Source organism: Monodelphis domestica, chromosome 2 (genome assembly GCF_027887165.1).
Source record: "Monodelphis domestica isolate mMonDom1 chromosome 2, mMonDom1.pri, whole genome shotgun sequence".
Taxonomy (NCBI): domain Eukaryota; kingdom Metazoa; phylum Chordata; class Mammalia; order Didelphimorphia; family Didelphidae; genus Monodelphis; species Monodelphis domestica.
The window spans coordinates 245,240,845-245,262,391 of NC_077228.1; the positions used below are offsets into that span (position 1 = coordinate 245,240,845).

Consider the following 21,547-nt stretch of genomic DNA (forward strand, 5'->3'; position numbering starts at 1 on the left):
TGAATGCATCTGAGCTGACGCATTATTCCATTTCCTCATATATGTTGGGTATGGAATAGTTTCATGTTATTTTTAAATTCTTTCCTTTTTATATGAAGGTCTTTCTGCTGACTTTTGTAGAAATTTATTGTTTCTAAATTGAATTCTTATGTGTCTTGGACTTCTGGCTTTGTGTTTCTTTTTTCACTTGTTTCAGTGCAGGAAGGGCATCAGTGACTTTTTTCAACTGGTATTTTATTTTCAATATTTAGAAGGTCTGGGTAATTCTCTTCTAGTATTTTCTGCACTGTAATCTCAAGGTTTTTTGTCCTGTCATGTTCTTCCAGGAGACCTTCTTAGGTGTCTCTGCTGCATCCTCTCTTTGAGATCAGTATATTTTGCTTGGATAGTGAGCATGTTTTAGTGTTATTGGGTTTTTTTTTTGTTTGTTTGTTTTTTTGCTTCTCTTCTTCTAGATTGTCCTTAATTTCCATGGATTTGCATTCCCAACCTATTCTTCTCACTATAATTTCTTTGGTCAATCTTTCTATTGCAGATTCAATTTTACCCATTTTGTTTATTATTTTTGCTATGCCACCCATAAATTCTTCTCTTGTAATTCTCATTTCTCTTTTGAAAATCTCAGGAATGGCATATATCTCAAATTCTATAGATCCTCTATCTCATCATGTGTTGCTTTCCCCCCCTCTTTTAAAGTATTTATTCATAGATTGATGAACTCATTTACTAGCTATGGAGGCCATATTTCCTTTTGTTGCTACTATTTTTCCTGTTCATTTATTTACTTCTGTTCAAGTTCTTTTGAGTTTTCTTAGTCCTGAAATCTTTGATAATTTGTCTTCCCCTCCCCCATGCCATTGTTAATTTTCTATCTCTCCACTAATGTTGGTTTCCCTGGGGACTGGGTCTCAAAGTATCTCTGCCTTCTCTCACACTGGGAAATTTAGACTTTTACTGACTTATGGTGGACAGAACTGGCCCCAGACAATCACTAAGTAATTTCCTTTGGGGTTATTGGAAAACTGCACAGACTTTTCTCTCTTTAATCCCCCTTACATTATCACTCCTTATTATTATTATTATTCACTCCTTAGGCCCTCTGTGCCAGCACCATTAGTTAGGCAGTTACTCTAATGTTGGTACATGCTTATCCATTCTGGTTCCTGTACTTTGAAGCTTTGCCATGATGTCATATGTTTGTCTACTTAAGTGCTGACCATCCCTTGAAGGTTGACTCTGGATTTGATATGCATCCTGAAACCTGATTTTCCCCAGCACTGGAAAAGGGAAGGAGAAAGCTGAGTTTTATTAGGACTCTGTGTGTGAGAGAGAGAAACAGAGAGAAAGAGAGATATAGACAGAGAGACAGAGAGAGACGGTAGGTGAGAAGTTCTGTATGAGCTTAAGGTCAGTGAGTTCATAGTTGAGCTTTTTTCAGTCTTCTTGTGGATTCTAGATGTCACAGACTATGGAGACAAAATGTTGAAGTCACTTATCTTTGGCCCATATTTTCTGTTTTGAAGAAGTTTTTTTTTCTATTTTATTTTTTTTTAAACATTATTTCATTTGGTCATTTCCGAGCATTATTCATTGGAGACAAAGATCCCTTTCCTCCCACCCCCCCCCACCTATCCCATAGCCGATGAGCGATTCCACTGGGCATCACAAATGTTTTTGATTCAAACCTATTTCCATGCTGTTGGTATTTGCACCAGAGTGTTCTTTTAGAGTCTCTCCTCAGTCATATCCCCTCAACCCTTGTAGTCTAGCAGTTGGTTTTCCTCGGTGTTTTTACTCCCACAGTTTGTCCTCTGCTTGTGGATAGTGTCTTTTCTCCTAGATTGCTGCAGATTGTTCAGGGACATTGCATTGACACTAATGGAGAAGTCCATTATGTTCGATTGGACCACAGTGTGTCAGTCACTGTGTACAATGTTTTCCTGGTTCTGCTTCTTTCGCACTGCATCATTTCCTGGAGGTTATTCCAGTCTCCATGGAATTCCTCCACTGTGTTATTCCTTTTAGCACAATAGTATTCCATCACCAACATATAACACAATTTGTTAAGTCATTCCCCAATTGTGGGCATCCCCTCATTTTCCAATTTTTGGCCACCACAAAGAGCACAGCTATGAATATTCTTGTACACGTCTTTTTCCTTATTATCTTTTTGGGGTACAAGCCCAGCAGTGCTTGGGCTGGATCATAGGGTAGACAGTCTTTTATCGCCCTTTGGGCATAGTTCCAAATGGCCCTCCAGAATGGCTGGATCAATTCACAACCCCACCAGCAATGAATTAGTGTCCCTACTTTGCTGCATCCCCTCCAGCATTCATTACTTTCCATAGCTGTCATATTAGGCAATCTTCTAGGTGTGAGGTGATACCTCAGACTTGTTTTAATTTGCATCTCTCTGATTATAAGAGATTGAGAACACTTTCTCCAGTGCCTAAAAATAGTTTTGGTTTCTTTATCTGAAAACGGCCTATTCATGTCCCTTGCCCATTTGTCAATTGGAAAATGGCTTGATTTTTTGTACAATTGATTTAGCTCTTTGTAAATTTGAGTAATTAAACCTTTGTCTCAGGTTTTTATGAGAATTGTTTCCCAGTTTGTAGTTTTCCTTCTGATTTTGGCCACATTTGTTTTGTTTGTAAAAAACTTTTTAATTTGATGTAGTCCAAATTATTTATTTTGCATTTTATGACTCTTTCTAAGTCTTGCTTGGTTTTAAAATCTTTCCCTTCTCAAAGGTCTGACATGTATACTATTCTGTGTTCACCTAATTTTCTTATAGTTTCCTTCTTTATGTTCAAGTCATTTACCCATTTTGAATTTATCTTGGGGTAGGTTGTGAGGTGTTGATCTAAACCTAATTTTTCCCACACTGTCCTCCAATTTTCCCAGTGGTTTTTATGAAATAGTGGGTTTTTGTCCCAAAAGCGGGAATCTTTGGGTTTGTCATACACTGTCTTGCTGAGGTCACATACTCCGAGTCTATTCCACTGATCCTCCTTGCTGTCTCTTAGCCAGTACCAAATGGTTTTGATGACCTCTGCTTTATGATAGAGTCTGAGATTTGGGACTGCAAGGCCCCCTTCCTTTGTATTTTTTTCATTATTTCCCTGGATATCCTTGATCCTTTGTTCTTCCAAATGAACTTTGCTTTGGTTTTTTCTAAATCAGTAAAAAAAATTTTTGGAAGTTCAATGGGTGCACTAAATAGATAAATAAGTTTGGGTAGGATGGTCATTTTTATTATATTGGCTCATCCTACCCATGAGCAGTTAATATTTTTTCCAATTGTTCAAGTCTAGCTTTAGTTGTATAGAAAGGGTTTTGTAGTTGTGTTCATATAATTCCTGTGTTTGTCTCAGGAGACAGATTCCTAAGTATTTTATTTTGTCTAAGGTGATTTTGAATGGGATGTCTCTTTCTAGTTCTTGCTGCTGAGCAGTGTTGGAAATATATAGAAATGCTGATGACTTATGCAGGTTTATTTGGTATCCTGCAACTTTGCTAAAGTTGTTGAATATTCGATTAGCTTTTTGGTTGAATCTCTAGGATTCTTTAAGTAGACCATCATGTCATCCGCAAAGAGCGATAGTTTGGTCTCCTCCTTGCCTATTTTGATGCCTTCAATTTCTTTTTCTTCTCTAATTGCTACTGCTAGTGTTTCTAGTACAATGTCAAATAATAAAGGTGATAATGGGCATCCTTGTTTCACTCCTGATCTTATTGGGAATGCATCTAGTTAATCCCCATTGAAGATGATATTAGTTGATGGTTTTAGATATATACTGTTTATTATTTTTAGGAATGACCCTTCTATTCCTATGCTTTCTAGTGTTTTAATAGGAATGGGTCTTGTATTTTATCAAAGGCTTTTTCTGCATCTATTGAAATAATCATGTGATTTCTGTCAGTTTGCTTATTGATATGGTCAATTATGTGGATGGTTTTCCTAATACTGAACCAGCCCTGCATCCCTGGTATAAATCCTACTTGATCATGGTGAATGACCCTTCTGATCACTTGCTGGAGTCTTTTTGCTAGTATTCTATTTAAGATTTTTGCATCTATATTCATTAGGGATATTGGTCTATACTTTTCTTTCTCTGTTTTTGACCTGCTTGGCTTTGGAATCAGTACCATGTTTGTGTCATAAAAGGAATTTGGCAGAACTCCCTCTTTGCTTACTATGTCAAATAGTTTGTATAGTATTGGGATTAGCTGTTCTTTGAATATTTGATAAAATTCGCTTGTGAATACATCAGGCCCTGAGGATTTTTTCTTAGGGAGTTCTTTGATGGCCTGTTGGATTTCTTTTTCTGATATGGGATTATTTAAGAAATCTATTTCTTCTTCTGTTAGTCTAGGCAATTTATATTTTTGTAAATATTCATCCATATCACCTAGGTTGGTATATTTATTGCCATATAGTTGGTCAAAGTAGTTTTTAATGATTGCCTTAATTTCCTCTTCATTGGCGGTGAGGTCCCCCTTTTCATCCTTGATGCTGTTAATTTGCCTTTCTTTTTTCCTTTTTTTATTAGATTGACCAGTACTTTGTCTATTTTTTCAAAGTACCAGCTTCTAGTCTTGTTTATTAGTTTAATAGTTCTATCACTTTCAATTTTATTAACTTCTCCCTTAATTTTTAGGATCTCTACTTTGGTTTTCGCCTGGGGTTTTTAAAATTTGTTCGCTTTCAAGTTTTTTGATTTGCATTTCCAATTCATTGATCTCTGCCCTCCCTAATTTGTTAATATATGCACTCAAGGATATGAATTTTCCTCTGAGTACTGCTTTGGCTGCATCCCATAAGGTTTGAAAGGATGTCTCACCATTGTCATTTTCCTCAATGAAATTATTAATTGTTTCTATGATTTCTTCTCTAACTAACCTATTTTGGTGTATCATATTATTTAATTTCCAATTAATTTTTGATTTGGCTCCCCATGTACCCAAAGGTTGCATTTATTATTTCTGCTTTTCTGCATTTGTATGCCATGTTTCTGTGACCTAGTGTATGGTCAATCTTTGTGAATGTGCTGAGAAGAAGGTGTATTCCTTTTTGTCCCTATTTATTTTTCTCCATATGTCTATTAATTCTAATTTTTCTAAGATTTATTTCACTTTTTTTACCTCTTTCTTATTTATTTTTTGGTTTGATTTATCTAAATTTGATAGTGGTTGGTTCAAATCTCCCACTAATATGGTTTTACTGTCTATTTTCTTCCTTCAATTCTCATAGTTTCTCCATTAGAAATTTGGGTGCTATACTATTTGGTGCATACATGTTGATTAGTGATATTTCCTCATTGTCTATACTCCCTTTTAACAAAATATAATTACTTTCCCTTTCCCTTTTAATCAGGTCTTTTTTTGCTTTGGCTTTGTCAGATATCATGATTGCAACTCCTGCCTTCTTTCTATCAGTTGAGGCCCAGAGGTCTTACTCCATCCTTTAATTCTGACTTGTGAGTGTCTACCCGCCTCATGTGTGTTTCTTGAAGAGAACACATGGTAGGGTTTTGGATTCTAATCCATTCTGCTATTCTTCTACATTTTATGGGTGAGTTCATCCCATTCACGTTCAGTGTTATGATTGTCACTTGTGGACTCCCTGGCATTTTGAAATCCTCCCCTAATTCTGACCTTTATTCTTTAGCTATAACCTTTTAAGCCAGTGATTTACTTTAAATCAGTCCCCCCTAGTCCCCTTCCTTGATATGTTTCCCTTTCTATCCCCTCCATTTTTTTTCCCTCCCCCCTCTCCTTTTCTCCCTTTTTGTGTTCCCTCCCCCCTTCTACCCCTTGATTTTCCCTTTTCCCTTACCCTGTTGGATAAGATAGAATTCAAGATCCCAATGGATCTGGATGCTCTTCCCTCTCAGAATTGATTTCACTGAGAGTAAGGTTTAATTTAAAACTCCCTTCTTCTCCTTCTTATAGGAGTTTTCTTCCCTTCCCCTTCCCCTGTGTATCTTTGTGTGAGAAAGATTATTCTATTTAGTTTTTTCCCCCTATTTCTTGGAGTAAATCTTAGTACCATAAATGATTCTCCCCCTCCCTTTTTCTTTCTATCCCCCCTTTCTCCTTATCATCTTCATACCCCAAACATTCCCTATGAATGGTTCTTCTTACTACTCTAATGATGCATGTAATTTTTGAGAGTTACACATTACATTTTCCCCACATGTTAGTATACATAGATTGATATAAATGTAGTCCTTATAGAAGAGAGTTTGAATAAAAGAAAAGAATAACATTGTTCTCCTTTTCCCTTTCCTTCATATTTACCTTTTCAGGTATTCCATGCTCTTTGTTTTTCGATATTGAACTTTCCACAGAGCTCTGGTCTTTTCTTTGCAAAAATTTGGAAATCTTCTATTTTGTTGAATGCCCATACTTTCCCTTGGAAGTATATGGTCAGTTTTGCTGTATAGCTGATAATTGGTTGAAGACCTAGCTCTCTTGCCTTTCTGAAAATCATGTTCCATGCCTTACAGTCACTCAGAGTGGAAATTGCAAGGTCTTGTGTGACCCTGACTGGCATTCCTTTATATCTAAATTGACTTTTTTTTTTGGCTTCTTGTCAGATTTTTTCTTTTGCTTGAAAGCTTTGGAATTTGGCAATTACATTCCTGGGAGTTGTCTTTTGGGGATTTAGTGTAGAGGGTGTTCTGTGAACTCTTTCTATTTCTATTTTGCCCCCTTGCTCTGAGCATGTGGGCAATTTTCTTCTATAATCTCCTGTAGAATAGCATCGATGTTTTTGTTTATCTCTGGTTTTTCAGGGAAACCAATAATTCTAAGCTTGTCTCTTTGTCCTCTGTTTTCCTGGTCTATCATCTTGTCAATGAGATATTTTATGTTTCCTTCTAATTCATTAATTTTTTGGCTATGCTTAATTAATTCTTGCTGTTTTGCATGCTCACTGTCTTCCAGTTGCTTATTTCTGGTCTTTAGGGACTGGATTTGTTTTTCAGCTGGTTCTCCCCTTTTGTTAGAAACTTCCAGCTCTTTCTCCAATTGTGAAGTCTTGTCTATCAGACTGCTGATCTCTTTCTTCCATTTTTCTTTCCAGAAGGTTTCCATCTTTTGAATAAACTCCAACTTGAGTTCTTCCAGAGCTTGTGGATAATTTCCAATTTGGGGGGCATGTTTTGATTTTTTTTGGATTTCATCCTCTTTCTCTTCTTTTCCTTGGGTACTCTCACCATAGAAATTTTCAATAGTCCCTTTTTTCCCTTTCTTCTTGGATGCTTGATTTTGGGCCAGGTGACCCATCACTTCAGTGGTTATTTTCCCCTTTCCTTTTTGGACTGAGATCTAGGTGATATGGGTGGATTTTCTGTGGATTTAGGTTGCCTCAGACTAGTTCTTCCCAGCCTCCGAGGTTTGTTAGTGAGCTGGTCTCCTGTAAAACCACTCTGAGGGGGTGGATATCTGGGTGTCCCTGTCAGTTTCCAGGGAGCCTGGCCCCCCCCCTCAGTACAGTGAGGGGCTGCGCTTTGGCCTTAAGCAGTTTTTACATACTCTGGAGACTCCTCACTGTTCGCAGTTTGTACGCTCTCCACTGCGCAGAGTTTTCCCGTGAAACCACCCTGAGAGGTAATTTCCTAGCAGCCTTTAGATCCCAAGGACCCTGGTGTGCCCCCCCCCCCAGACAGAGACGTTCCTCACTCACTCACTGTCCCAGTGAGTGCTCTGATCCCCTACTCTGATTTAGTGGGGGAGGGGGGGGGAAGGGCAGCTCAGTTCACCTTTTGGTGCAAGCTTTTCCTCCTTCTTATAGTGTGGTAATGTTCAAACCCCATGTACCTTCGTTTCTTTGGGGTACTGGAGAGTCCCTCCATTCTTCCAAAGGTGATTTTTATGCTCTTTTGAGGTAGTTTATTTCGTTTGGTGCCAGGGAGAGGAAGTGATTTGCGTCTAGATTGCAGCCATGTTTACCCAGAAGTCCTTTTGAAGAAGTTTTGAGAGATTATGGAGATCAGAGAAAACATCTAGTTCTCTATCTTGTTGCTCATATAATCTAGCATAGAATCATTTTAGGTTAACTCTAGAAAAAGACATGATTGTCATCTCTCCAGAAAAAAAAAATTTCTTGGAAAAGTAATATACTAGTTGAAATTCTATACCTCAGTCTTTGCCACCACTACAACCTCTTTTTTTCATTTCATTATTGGCAGAACTTTACTGAAACCCCTTAACGAAGATCTGTACTAACTTACTCCCAATAATTCTGAGCAAACCTGTCTTTTCATCTCCATAGGACCATTATGACTGGGGTCTGCGAGCTATCAAGTCTGTGCTTGTGGTAGCAGGATCTCTGAAGAGAGGAGACCCTGACCGACCTGAAGACCAAGTCCTAATGCGTTCCCTCAGAGACTTCAATATTCCCAAAATCACAACTGATGACATGCCTGTGTTTATAGGCCTAATTGGAGACCTTTTCCCTGCCCTTGACATCCCCAGAAAGAGAGACCTTCACTTTGAAAGTTTTGTAAAACAGGCAATATTAGAGCTAAAACTTCAGGCTGAGGACAACTTTATGCTCAAAGTGAGTAGCATTACTCTCCCTTCATAATGTCAAAATTCATAAATTCTGTCTCAATTCTTTTGATCATGAATTCTCATTGGTTTGGTATCCCCAGGGTAAGCTTATATGCAAATATTTGATTAATCCATAAATAATCATGATTTGAGAAAACTCATCTCTTTTTTATAGAGTTAGGGAGTTGTGGGACTATTCTAGTCTGTATTCTATACAGTCAAGACATAGATGATACGTTATTTGGTTTTCTGAACTACTTTTTCTTTTTTTATTCTTTGCTACAAGGCATGGTTTTTTGAGTAAGGAGAGAGAAAGGAAAGATTTGCAAATAAAGGAGTTACAAAAATATTTCAATAAAGAAAAAATAGGGTATTAAGCACTATTAGAAATATCTCCTTAAGAGATTATATGGATGAAATAATGTTCAAATGATATAATAACACTTGATTTTAGAGGTTAGAAAAGACTTGGATGTCATATGGTCCAGTACCCTTGGAAAGGGAAAGCAATTGTTCCAAAACCACACAGCTAAAAAGTGAAAGAATTTAGTCTTAACCTCATTAAATCATGAGTTTTTTCATTCCATCTCAGGTATAGAAAAGGATGTTCACATACTAGAGTTTACGATTACCTACTAATGTTATACTTCCCTAATTAGAAATATTGACATTCAGCTGTCTGACATTAACTTACCATTATTCTATCTTTCCATATACTTTGTCCTTTCTTTTGCTTCTTCACTCTTCCACTTATCTCTTAACTCCCCCACTCCTCAGTACTTCTCCCTCATGTATTATTATTACAATCTCTTGCAAAACCTCAGTCTAAACCTGGATTACTTCTAACATCCAACTTCTCTCTTATTCACTAGCTACTAAAAGAAGCAAGAGCAAGGCTCACAATTATAATGTCCTTGGATACATTGCAAACTCAAGATATCTAACTTCATTTTATTAAGACAATATTTTTTATTCATCCCCAGATGAATAAACTATTTGAAGGGGCATCTGGATTTGCTCAGTGGATTGAGAGTCAAGCCTAGAGATGGGAAATCCTCAAACAGTATTTAGCTGTGTGACCATGGGGAAGTTCTATTCTAGCCCCTCTTCTCTTCCCCCCTACACTATTTCTCTTGGAAACATTATTGACCCCTATGGGTTTAACTGTATATTATCTCTACAAATGACTCACAAAGTTATATAGATACACATATATGACATATATATATAGAGAGAGTTACATATATAAACATAATGTACTCATATATATATATATATATATATATATATATATATATATATATATATGCAGTCCCAATATCTCCCCTGAACTTTAGTCTTTCAGTCTTGCATCATCAGTTGCCCACTAGACATTTTAAACTGTATTCAAATTCAATGTATTCAAATTCAACCTATCCAAATTCAACTTATCTATCCCACAAAATCTTTCCCTCTTCTGAGCATCTCCATTTCTTTCGAAGGTGCCACCATCCTTCCAGGCTCCCAGTCTCATAACTTCAGCATTATACTAGACTCCTCATTCCATTTCACCTCATATATTCAGTCTTGATTTTCTACTTTCACATTTCTCCACTCATTCCACAACTACTTAGCTATGGATTAGTTCAGATCCTAATTGCCTCTCACTCTGTTATTTCTCACACAAAACTAGATCATTTTTCCTTTATAACATTTCTTCAATTACAGCTCCTTATTACAGCCTCCTACACTTCACTTATTTTATTTTATTACAATGGCTTCTCATCTGATTTGCTTGAAACTAACCAGTTCTCACTTAATTCAGTTTACAAATGCTAATGTAAAAAGTTTCTCAAACCCCAGTTCAAGAGCATATAATGGATTACTCAATCAAATGCCAGCTCTTCAAGATCCCTTATCAATTACAAAGATCTGCCATTACCAAATGCCCTCACTAGTAAATACTCCTTTGTATAGATGTTAAATGCCTAGTACTTCAGTACTAGCCTTCAGTACTATTTCTTTTGATATCAGTTTATGATTCCTATATCCATAGCTTCACATTTGCTTTCCAACCCCTGGGTATACCCTTTCTACTAAGTTATATAGATATTTTATACATACACACACATATACACAGATATATAAACACACATATATGTATGTGTGAATATATATACATATCCTTCCTTTTAAAGCACTTCTCAAAATCAAAGACATTTATTGAGCATTTTTTACATATATAAGCTATTGACTGATATAAATAATTTTGTGATTGCAGGAGACAAATTATACCCAAAAATGGTCAATTGCAAAATAGAAAGTATTTTATATTTTTGAAATCTCATATTTGACACTCTTGTCCACTCTGTTGTTCTGGATATTTTCTCAGCCCTGAGTTTTCATGACATTAATCTGTCTATATCCTATCCATGGTTCATTATAGTCTCAATTTCTTTTCTGGGCCTTCTTTCCTCTTCTCTTTATTCCTCTTTCCTCTTCTTTTTTTCTGCTTTCATTTGCTTTTATGGATTTCACTCATGTCAGTCTTATCTCTATGCAGAAATCTCAAATTTGTATATACAACCTCTATTGAGCTCTAGTGTCAAAATGGTTATCTAATGTCTCATGGGCATCTAATGCTCAATAAATTCAAAACTAGACAGCACCTCCATTCTTCATATTATTTAGGTTTGTAAAGAATAAAATTGATATTAAATAACTATTATATTTTAAGAGTCTTATTAATAATAAATAAAGCAAAAACAAAACCCTACCTAAACCCAGACTGGTCATGAAAAAGAGTACAAGAGGGAGGAACTACAGAATTTATAAAATAATAAAGTGACCTTGCAAACATGGAGATGCAGGAAAAGGGGTTCTGGGAAATGCTGAAGGACTTCTGGGGGATTAAATTCAAGGGTTCAAAATTCCAATCAAAACATTCCTCCCTGTAATTCTATTGGGAGACCAGTCTACCCAAAAGCATCATGAAACATAAATAACATATAAGTTGCAATAATTTGTGAATAAAAGGAAAAGAGAACAAAACCAATGATTGCTAGATGCATTGACCAAAAACCAATTAGGGGGTAGTCCCCTTTGGCTTAAGAGTATACATTCAAAACAAATACATTCAACCTCCCCCCTCCCAAGTTCAATTTGGCACATCCCAAAGTTCATTCTGGATTTTTCTGGTACACTTCATGTGAAGGCATCTTCATGGAGCCTTCTCCAAAAAGGTTGGAATGTATAGCAGGTCTTTGAATCAGGGCCCAATTAAAATGATTTAAGAAATTATGCACTTAACCAATCAGTAGCCAAGACTACAGAAAATTTGTCACTATGAAAGACAGAAAAGGTTAGATTATAGAATCCAGGTAGGAGCCAAAGTGAGATGCTTTGATATTAGTTGGGCACAGGGAAGTCTTGCCTCTGACAAATGTCAACTAGCCACAACCTCAAACCCCAAAAAAAGATCAAGTTCTTTTGTCTTGGCTCAAATTTCATCAATCCCACTGGGAATGGTCAGTCTCTTTGACCTTGTTCTCGATAGGCACTATGCAGGTAGTTTTGTGCTTCTTTGGCACTAGCAGTGGTTCATTTTTGTATTCCCTTCTTCTGGAATCACACAGGATCATTAAACAAAATCCCAGAATTTTTAAACATTCAATGGCATTATTTCTATAGTCTAAAGTTATTTGACATCAGGGCAAATGTATTTTTAAACTTATATTACGGCAAACTCAAAAAAGTTAAAGAAAAATCTCAATACTGGTGACATGTGCTTGAAATACAACATACAAAAAGGATAGGAAAAATAAAACTCAAGTACTATATTGCACATGCAAGGGAAAACAATAATAAAAAGGTTTTAAGAATCAAAAATATATAGCTTACAATCAGTGACATACTGTGTCAGCCAAGAAAAGGTTCCTCACCAAAAATGAGATCCATTTCCTTTTTTAACTTGGCCATGAATCAAATGATTTTCACAAAGTAACAATTTGTTTTTTAATAAAGATACAGTAGATAATTCACATTTAAAGAAAGTACCAAAATCCCTGAAATTACAATAGTCAGTTAATGACAATAGCAAACAAAACCACTATCATATAGAACTCACATGAGTTCCTCTATGAAATTAAAAAAAAAACGTATGAACTGATGCATATTTGTCACAATTTTTATAGATGTAGCAAATCTTTCAACCTTGGCAAAGACATTTTTAACAAAGTCTGTTATTGCCATTATTTAAAAATTTAAAAATTTAAAAAAAATTTTTGGGGAAAAAAACACAATCCTCTGTATTGTTGAGGAAAACCTTTTTGGGTCTAGAACATCACCAAGAAATCTAGATTGTTCTGGCGGAAGTAGGTTATACTGAAGAGTATGCATTATTATGCATGCATAGAAGCTCTTTTTGGCTTCATGCTTTATATAAACTTTTGGTAGTGCAAAAGGGTAAATTTAGGGTTGCGACTGAATATAAATATAGTTGGTCACCTGGGATTTAATTTCTAAATACCAATGAAACACTTAAGTCAGAATGGAATTTTATGGTGGTTTATTTACAATAGAAGAAAGAAATTAAAAATGAGAGAGAGAGATGAAAAAGAATCTAACTGCTCCAGCCCAGGCTGAGCCAGGAAGGAGTTCAGAGGCCTTGGCCAAGGGGGTCTACCCAGAAAACCAAGGCAAAGGGGAGTCAGTCTTATCACTCTCCACAGGACCATCTCAAGGAAGCCATCTGAGGAGTTCCTCCAGGCTCAAGTTCCAGGGTCCACTCCACAAAGCTCCCTCCCCACAGGAAGTAACATGAAATATAAAGGCAGTTCTTTACATCACTTCCTGTGTCTCAAATGTGCCAATGGTGGCTTAAGCTTGGCTTAGGACAGCCCAGGAGTCAGTCAGTTGTTTCTGATTTGTCACTTGCTAGTACATGCCAGTCATAGGCCTTCCTCCCTGACACTTAATCCTTAAGTGTCAGTGTATACATTCCTGGCTGCTAGACTAAGCAAAATGGAGAAAATCTAAAATTCAATCTCCCCTGATGATAATTGGGGAACTAGTCTCCCCAAATGATCACTAAATAGAATCATCCAGCACCTCTAAATTTTCTAACTGCATATGCATACAAAACTTTACCTTCTAAGAGAAAAACTACAATAGTTAAAGATAATAGGGAAATAGAAGAGAGAGAGACAGCAAAACCAATGTTTGGGTTTTTTTGACAAAAACCAATTAGGGGGCAGTCCCCTTTTGGCATAAGAGTGTACATTCAAAATAAATGTTCAATCAACCTTCACTTCAATCAACCACACCCCAGGATTCATTCTGTATCTTCCTAATGTAGTGTAAGGTTTTAGGTATCTTTCTGCAAACCATTCATTCTCTGGATTTTAGGAGTTAGCAAGTTTCTTCCCTGAAGATATTTCTCGAACAAAAATTTTAAATCATGGATTTTATGAAAATACAATCCCCCCCGAAGAGGATGTTGAGAAACACCCAGTTCAGCTCAGGAGGTGTGATATGGAAATCACTTTAAAAGACTGATATATATTAATTTAAGGTCGCCAAGGAATTCAGCTATGTAATTCCTAAATGAAAACTTAAGTCAGCGGTCAACCTTTTATGGGGTTTTTAATTACAAACAGGAGGAAGAAAGGTATGAGAGAGAGAGAGAGAGAGAGAGAGAGAGAGAGAGAGAGAGAGAGAGACAGAGAGAGAGACAGAGAGAGAGAGAGAGAGAGAGAGAGAGAGAGAGAGAGAGAGAGAGAGAGAGAGAGAGAGAGAAAGGGGAGAGAAGGGAATAGGGCTTAAATACCCCCTCTGCTTAGGCTGGGCCAAAAGCCCAAGCCCTTAGATAGCTGGGGCAAAGAAAAGAGATCAGTCCCTATCACTCACGTGACCAAAATGGAGAAACAGTTTCAGGGGCCTCCACCTCCAGCCTCCTTCAGAGCAAGCCCTCCTTTCAGACCTCCTTCAGAGCAAAACCTCTCCGAGCCAAAAACCTCCTCAGAGCAAAACCTCCCCCCTTGTCCTCAGACCCCTCTATCTTTAAGGAAACCATCTAAGTCCCTCCCCTCAGTTCTCACATCTACCAATCACTGTCAATGTCTCCCCTGTGCCAATGGTGGCTCTAGCTTAACCCAGGACCGCCCAGAGGTCTGTTTCCTTTGCACATGTCTGTTGAAGGTCATATTCTCAAATAATTAAATCTTGATCTTTGCTGCAGCCCTTCCTAAATCCTGTTATTCTGAGTAGGGTGGAGATTGGAAGTTCCAAGACCTGGTTCTGTCATTCCAAGTATCTCTATTGTATCAATTCTAAAATCAATCATGACTCAAAGAACTTCCTGTTCTATGCTTAAGCATAGGTCAAAGCCCGTTCCATTGTTTAGCAAAAGGTTTCTGTCCTAAAGTAGTCTTAAGTAGGGAGGAGAAGGGTCCTCCCATTCCAAAGAGTTTCACATTCCAATAGAGTTCTTACTATCAGTAGGAAATTTTTCAAGTATGAAATTTCCCAATGGGGAAATTTCCAACATTCATAAGTCTAAGAAATTTTAAGGTTTACAGAGGCAAGGTTGAATTATGGGGTGTGTAAGTCAATTATCAAAAGAATAAACAAAAAAAAACATAAAAGAAAAAATAATTGAAGAAAATTAAACTTTTAAGAAGGAAGAATTCAAAATTAGAATTAAAATATCAAAAATCTAGTATGCAAAATTTTGAGTAAGCTAGAATAAATTCATAGTAGGTCCTTGTATTAGAGTTTAATAAATTTCTAACAGGCCCCCTTGTATTAAATGAGTTCAATTAAAGTAATTTCTATCCCACAAGACTGTAGGACAGAATGCAGTAATATTTCACTTACCCATTTGCAGCCAAGACTACAGGAAGTTGCCATACTATAAGAGAGGGAAAAAAGGACCAGATTTATATTGATAGGAGGTGTCATTCCCTGGTCAGATTTTACCTTCATTCTCAAGGATAAGGGGAGCCAGGATGATAGGCAAACTTTGATACTTGTCTGTAAGTATTGGATACAAGGAAGTCCTACGTTTTAACATATGTCAAGTGTCACAACCTCGAGCCTCACACTAGGTTCAAGTCCTTTGTATTAGCTTAGAAGTGCATCAATCCTACCTGGATTGGTTTCTTTCTTTTTTTGACCTGTGTGCTCTTTTTGGCGGTATTCAGGTTAAGTCTGTGCTCCTTTTTGATCCCATTTCCTAGAATCAGACAGAAACATTAATCACATTTCCATAACAATTATCAATATATGACAGATTCCCACAGTCTAAGGCTGTTTGGGTATGTATTAATATTATAGCAAGTATATATATATATATATATATACATATATATATATATATATATAACTTATATTATTGTAGAATAAAAATTAATATTGATTGTATGTATTTTAAGTACAAGAAATGAGAAAAGGGAAAAATCAAATATTCTAATCAAAATAAAAGAAAAGCAATAACAAAAATAAGGAAAAAGAGAAAAGAAGAAAAAAATTCAGAACTTCAATGTGTTACCAAGAAACAGCATCCACTTGTCAATGAATTATTATCTCCAGTGTATGTATAAGATACAATCAGTTTCAATAGAAGGTGCTATCTTTACATGTGAGCAATGAATCCAAGAGTTCTTCTCTCCCACAACCTTCAGTTCAATCAACTGGTTGAAACCAAGGTTCATTCTGGATCTTCCTGATGTAGTGTAAGGTTTTAGGTATCTTTCTGCAAACAGTTCATTCTCTGGATTTTAGGAGTTAGCAATCTTCTTCCCTGAAGATCTTTCTTGAACAAAAATTTTAAATCTTAGATTTTATGAAAATATAGTAAGAACTTCTATTTTGTTCTCTGCCTTTTAATTCAACATTCTACTATATATATATATATATAAATATATATATATACATATATATATAATATCATTGCAGAATCTATTAGGTATCTAAAGTAATTTCTGAAGACCTTAAAATTACAATTTAAATTCTTAGCTCATTAAATTCTCTAAAGGTTGTATACAATTGTAACCAGTTTTGATGAAGTCCATCTATGTATGTGACAATTAACAAAGGCAAAATGAAAGAAAAGGCTCTGAGGGCAACATGTGATCTTGATGAATCTACTGACAATGTCTGGGCAAGGTGTTCATGGGCTTTTACAATGATATATTGTTCAGTACAGTCATAGGGCAAAGGTACAAATAAAATCACAGAATATATCCAATAGGCAAAAACATAGTACCTTAAAATGATTCAGTATAACAGAAAGATATCAATCAGACTAATATATATGGACTTAAAAAGGAAATGAAGTCTTAAAACAAACAGGAAATGCAATAAGCAATGACAGGGTACAGGCAGTGAATTTAAAAAATCCTTTACTTCAATTCCGATAGACTTGTTCACTATCATGGAGGGGAACAAACTGAAAATGGTTAGCAAGCAATAAAACAATGGACTCTGAACAGGTTTCATTCTGAACATTCATTTCCAGATCTCATTAAGTTTTCTTCCCCTCCCCCAGTATTTACCATCTATATAGGTTTCTTTTGTCATCCTTCTTAAGTTCCTCATACACGTACTGGGCAGAATCTCCATTCTGCATGTTGGGAGTATTTAAGATTTTCAAGACTTTGTTAAAACATTTCAGTTTGGTCTCTAGTTTAAGCAGCCTACCTTTTTGTGTATTCTTGAGGAGAAGTAAACAATGTGAAATATGCAGTGTATATATATATATATACTGCCAGTAAAAAAATCGAGTAGAGTCAATATGCAATAATTAGTGCAAGCAATTCAAACTGTTCTTTGAGAATTTGAAGAGTGGTTTGGGAAAGCATTATTTCTATTTTTAAAAAGGCTGAATGGAAGTTTTTTACAGATTAAACAAAAAGAAGGCCAAAGCTTAGAGGGATATTAGCGTATTTGCATATGAAGAACTGGCTTAAAAAAAAAAAAAAACCTTCATGTTTTGAATCAGGAGAGGGAAGGAAAAATCAAGCTTATTTCCCACAATTTTGACTTCAAATCCAGTGATTTTGGGTTATCTGCCCTCCCTGCGAGGGGTGGGGGGGGGGTGGGGGGAGGGACCTTGAGTCAGGAGTCTTAATCAGGAGCTTGAAAACTAGAAAGAGGTTGGAGCTGAATAACGCGGGTTTTTTTTTTTTCGTCCCTATGTTCCCTCTGCTGAATGCTAGGATAGGCTGGAAACCCATATGGGGTGGGGTGAGGTGGCCAAAGGGATTGGGGAATCTCACCCTTTGCGCAGAGAGACTTGAATAAGAGATAACAGTGGGAGGCAGCAGTGAAACAGCAGAGGTAGTAGCAGCAGGCAGCCGATCTGGTAGAGTGCCCGGTCACCAGGCTTGTGATGGGAAGAGACCAGGAACACTGACTATCACTGAAAAAGCTATATGACCAAAAAATTTGAGAATTAATTTTCCAAAGTGTTCTCCAAAAATGTAAGGTTTAAAATTGATATCCAACAACTAAGTATTATATTTTTAAAGTTTTATTAATAATAACTAATGTAAAAATAAACTGCCTAAACTCAGCCCGGTCACAAGAGAAGAGCATGAGAGGGAGGAGCTACAGAACTTATAAAATAATAATGTCACCAAACAAATATGGAAGCACAGGAAAAGGGTTGCTGGGAAATACTGAAGGACTTCTGGGGAAAGAAGTCCAATGGTTCAAAATTCTAATTAATACAGGTTCACAAACTCAGAATTATTCTTGACTCTTCATTTAAAATTATATCAATAACCAATTTATTAGAGATATTATATCTCTCTCCTTAAACACTATAACTATCATAGGTCCAGTCTTAATCACTTCTCACCGGAGCTATTACAATGGCTTCCACACTGGTCACTGTGCCTCAGTCTCTTCCATCTCGAATCTGTCCTACCTATAGCTGCCAAACTGACTTTCCTAAAATATATGTCTGACAATGCTCAAAAAGTTCCAGGTGCTCCTCATTGCCTCTGAAATAAAGTAGAAACGCCTCTGTTAAATATTTAAAGTTTAACTCCAACCCATTTTGCCAAAATGACAGTAAATAAATCCCCTTCTTATACTCAAGTCAAATTGATATACATCATATTCATAATATCTAATATTCCACCTCCTGCTTCCATGCTGGTACAGAATTCCCTGTGTTTCTTCACTTTCCATCTCTTAAAACCATAACTTCCTTCAAGGTTCAGTTCAAGTGCTCTCTCCTTCTAATAGTATCTCCTGATTCCCTAAGTTGTTAATGTCTCTTTGTATATATATATGTATATATATAAATATATATACATATATATACACATATATACACATATATAGTTTGTAGTTATTTATCTGTGAAACTTATATTCCCTTCCCTCTAGAATATTCAGCTTTTTGAAGGATATCCACTTTCCTTTACCGTTCCCTCTAGAATACTCAGCTCTCTGAAGGGAAAATTTTCTCTCTTTAATACTTATATCTTTAGAACCTGGCATAGTGTTTGGTACATATATTATGATTAATAAATACTTATTGATTGATTGATTGATTGATTTCTTAATTGATAAATGGATTACCTAAGATATATATTCTTTCAGGTGGTACAGCTAGAAGAACTTTTGGCTGTGCGACACTCTGTGTTTGTGGTGGGGAATGCTGGTACAGGAAAATCCCAGGTACTAAGATCTTTGCAAAAGACATACCAGAACATGAAACGACGACCAGTCTGGACTGATCTCAACCCCAAAGCTGTCACTAATGATGAACTATTTGGCATCATCAACCCAGCCACAAGAGAATGGAAAGATGGTAAGAAATAACTGAGACCAGAGAGAAAGCAATATGCTAATTCTAAACAGTATGATCTTGTGACTCAGCCACTCCAAGACTACATTAAGTTCCTTTACATTCATCAGAGTTAGGAATATTGGCATGGATTACTGGGAAGAAAAGTACAAGATAGACTTAATGAAGGAACAAAAAGAAGCTTCTTGAGAGGAGTAAACGCATTATGACTAGGGAGAGAACTTTCAAAAAATTATATTTGTTCCTTTAAGCTGTGTTTTATGTTTCCTCTCTAGTTCTATGTAATCTTCTTAAGCCTTCAGGGTGAGGGAACTGAAGAAAATAAAAAATACATAATAAGCAATTGCCCTATTACTTTAGTCATCCCATGTCACTGAGACTCTTTGGTGGACATGAGTGGGAGGTAAACATGCTGTAAAATACTAGAAAAGTTAATGATCTTGAAAACTGTTGTAGTCCTGTAATGTCAAACTCAAATAAAAAAGAATATCTGAAAGCCACAATATATTGACAGAAAACTTCAGAATAACCTCATATGCTATATTAAATGTTTAGTCATCTTATTAAACATATTTTAATCTGGTTCAGCAGCACTTGGAGGTTTTGAGGCCATGAGTTTGACAGGTCTGAATTGTAAAGTCTGTCTTCTCCCATGGACCAGAAGTTTATTAACAATTAAAAAATCTCAAAATTGCTGTAGAATACATTCCCACCGTGCTTTATACCGAGAAATGTTGAAAACCTACAAAATGTCTAACAGAGAGCCAGTCTGGAGTTTTATTCATATTTATCTCAATTCTCCTACTGAGGACAGAGAAAACCATTGTTTATCATTTGAAAATGGTTTTTCCCTGAATTTGATTTTCCGGGGTGGGGGGGTGGGGGGGTGGGGAGGAATGAAGTATGTTTATCATGAAAGTATATTAATCTCTATGTGTTTGACTTTCTCAGCAACTGTCAATCACTCCTACTGGTTAGCATTTATATAGTTATTTTAGGTCTGAAAAACACTTTTATATGTTTCCTCATTTAGTCAACCCAACTACCCTGTGAGGTTGTAGGTACTATTTTCCCCAATTTGTAGATAATGAAACTGAGGTTGACAGTAAATAAGTGGCCTACCCAGGGTCCTACAGCTAAAAAGTTTCCAAGGCAGGCTTTGGACTTAGGATAGCACACTATTCACTGCACCATTTGACTATCTCTTGCTTTTCTTTAATCAGATTGGTTGAATTAATGAATATGTTTTTAAGGATTGACAGGTTTCTCTCTATGGAGAATGAGATATCTCAGGGTATTTTTCTAAACCTAAAAAAGCTTTTTATTTTTCCAGTGATCCTATCCCAGTGTCACAAATTTCACTGGAAGCTCAGAAGTGTATCCACCAGTACCTATGTAATATAGAGAGAGTCAATATTATGGTTATCTGATGTTAGAAAGGGGTAGTATGATTTCAGAGTTAGGAAGACTTCTCTTCAGGTCCTGTTTCTGGCATATACTGGCTATGTGACCCTAGGCAAATCACATAACCTTTCAGTGCTTCTAGATAACTTCTAAGCCTATAAGATGAAAAAAAGCTTCAGTTCCTCATTGATAGAGGGTCTCCCTTACTAATCACTTACCCAGTTAAAAAAAAAATAGAGACACACAAAGTGGCATCTTGCCCCCTTTTTTATGGCAAATCCAGGATAAAATATCAACATTGTGTAAGAAGGGAGAGTATATGGGCCCACAAGCCCTCTCCTCCCAAAATATAACTTTATATATATTTACACATACCTTATACTAAGAGGTACTGAAACATACAACCTGCAAATAGCATAGCAGAGAGACTTTCTGAAACTTCATTCATGTTTATCTCATTTCTCCAACTGAGGACAAAGAAAACCATTGTTGATCATTTGAAAAACTGTACAGATACACAAACACACACACACACACACACACACACACACACACACACACACACACACACACACACACCATTCAGGGTAAAGGAATTCAAAACTAAGAAATTTACCCTTCTCAACTTGGCCCTAGCTTATCTTTCTTTTCCAGCATCTAATAGTCCAGCCAAACTGGCCTCTGCCTGATCCTTACCCAAAACACTCTATTTCCTGTCCTTTATTTGTACTGGCTGGGCCTCATGCCTAGAATCCATTTCTTCTCATTTCTGTCTCTA

At 36.4% G+C, this 21,547-nt stretch overlaps 1 protein-coding gene across 11 annotated transcripts in view; it reads left to right on the top strand.

Annotated features, from left to right (window-relative positions):
* Positions 1-21,547, top strand: part of DNAH9 (dynein axonemal heavy chain 9) — a 755,194-nt gene that overhangs the window by 338,170 nt on the left and 395,477 nt on the right. For 10 of the 11 annotated variants that reach the window (XM_056817453.1, XM_056817454.1, XM_016430769.2 and 7 more), the window contains 2 exons: positions 8,285-8,572; positions 19,158-19,368. In XM_056817453.1, the coding sequence (XP_056673431.1) occupies positions 8,285-8,572; positions 19,158-19,368 (499 nt within the window). The remainder of the gene's footprint in view (positions 1-8,284; positions 8,573-19,157; positions 19,369-21,547) is intronic. The other variant, XM_056817455.1, reaches the window with a different exon arrangement.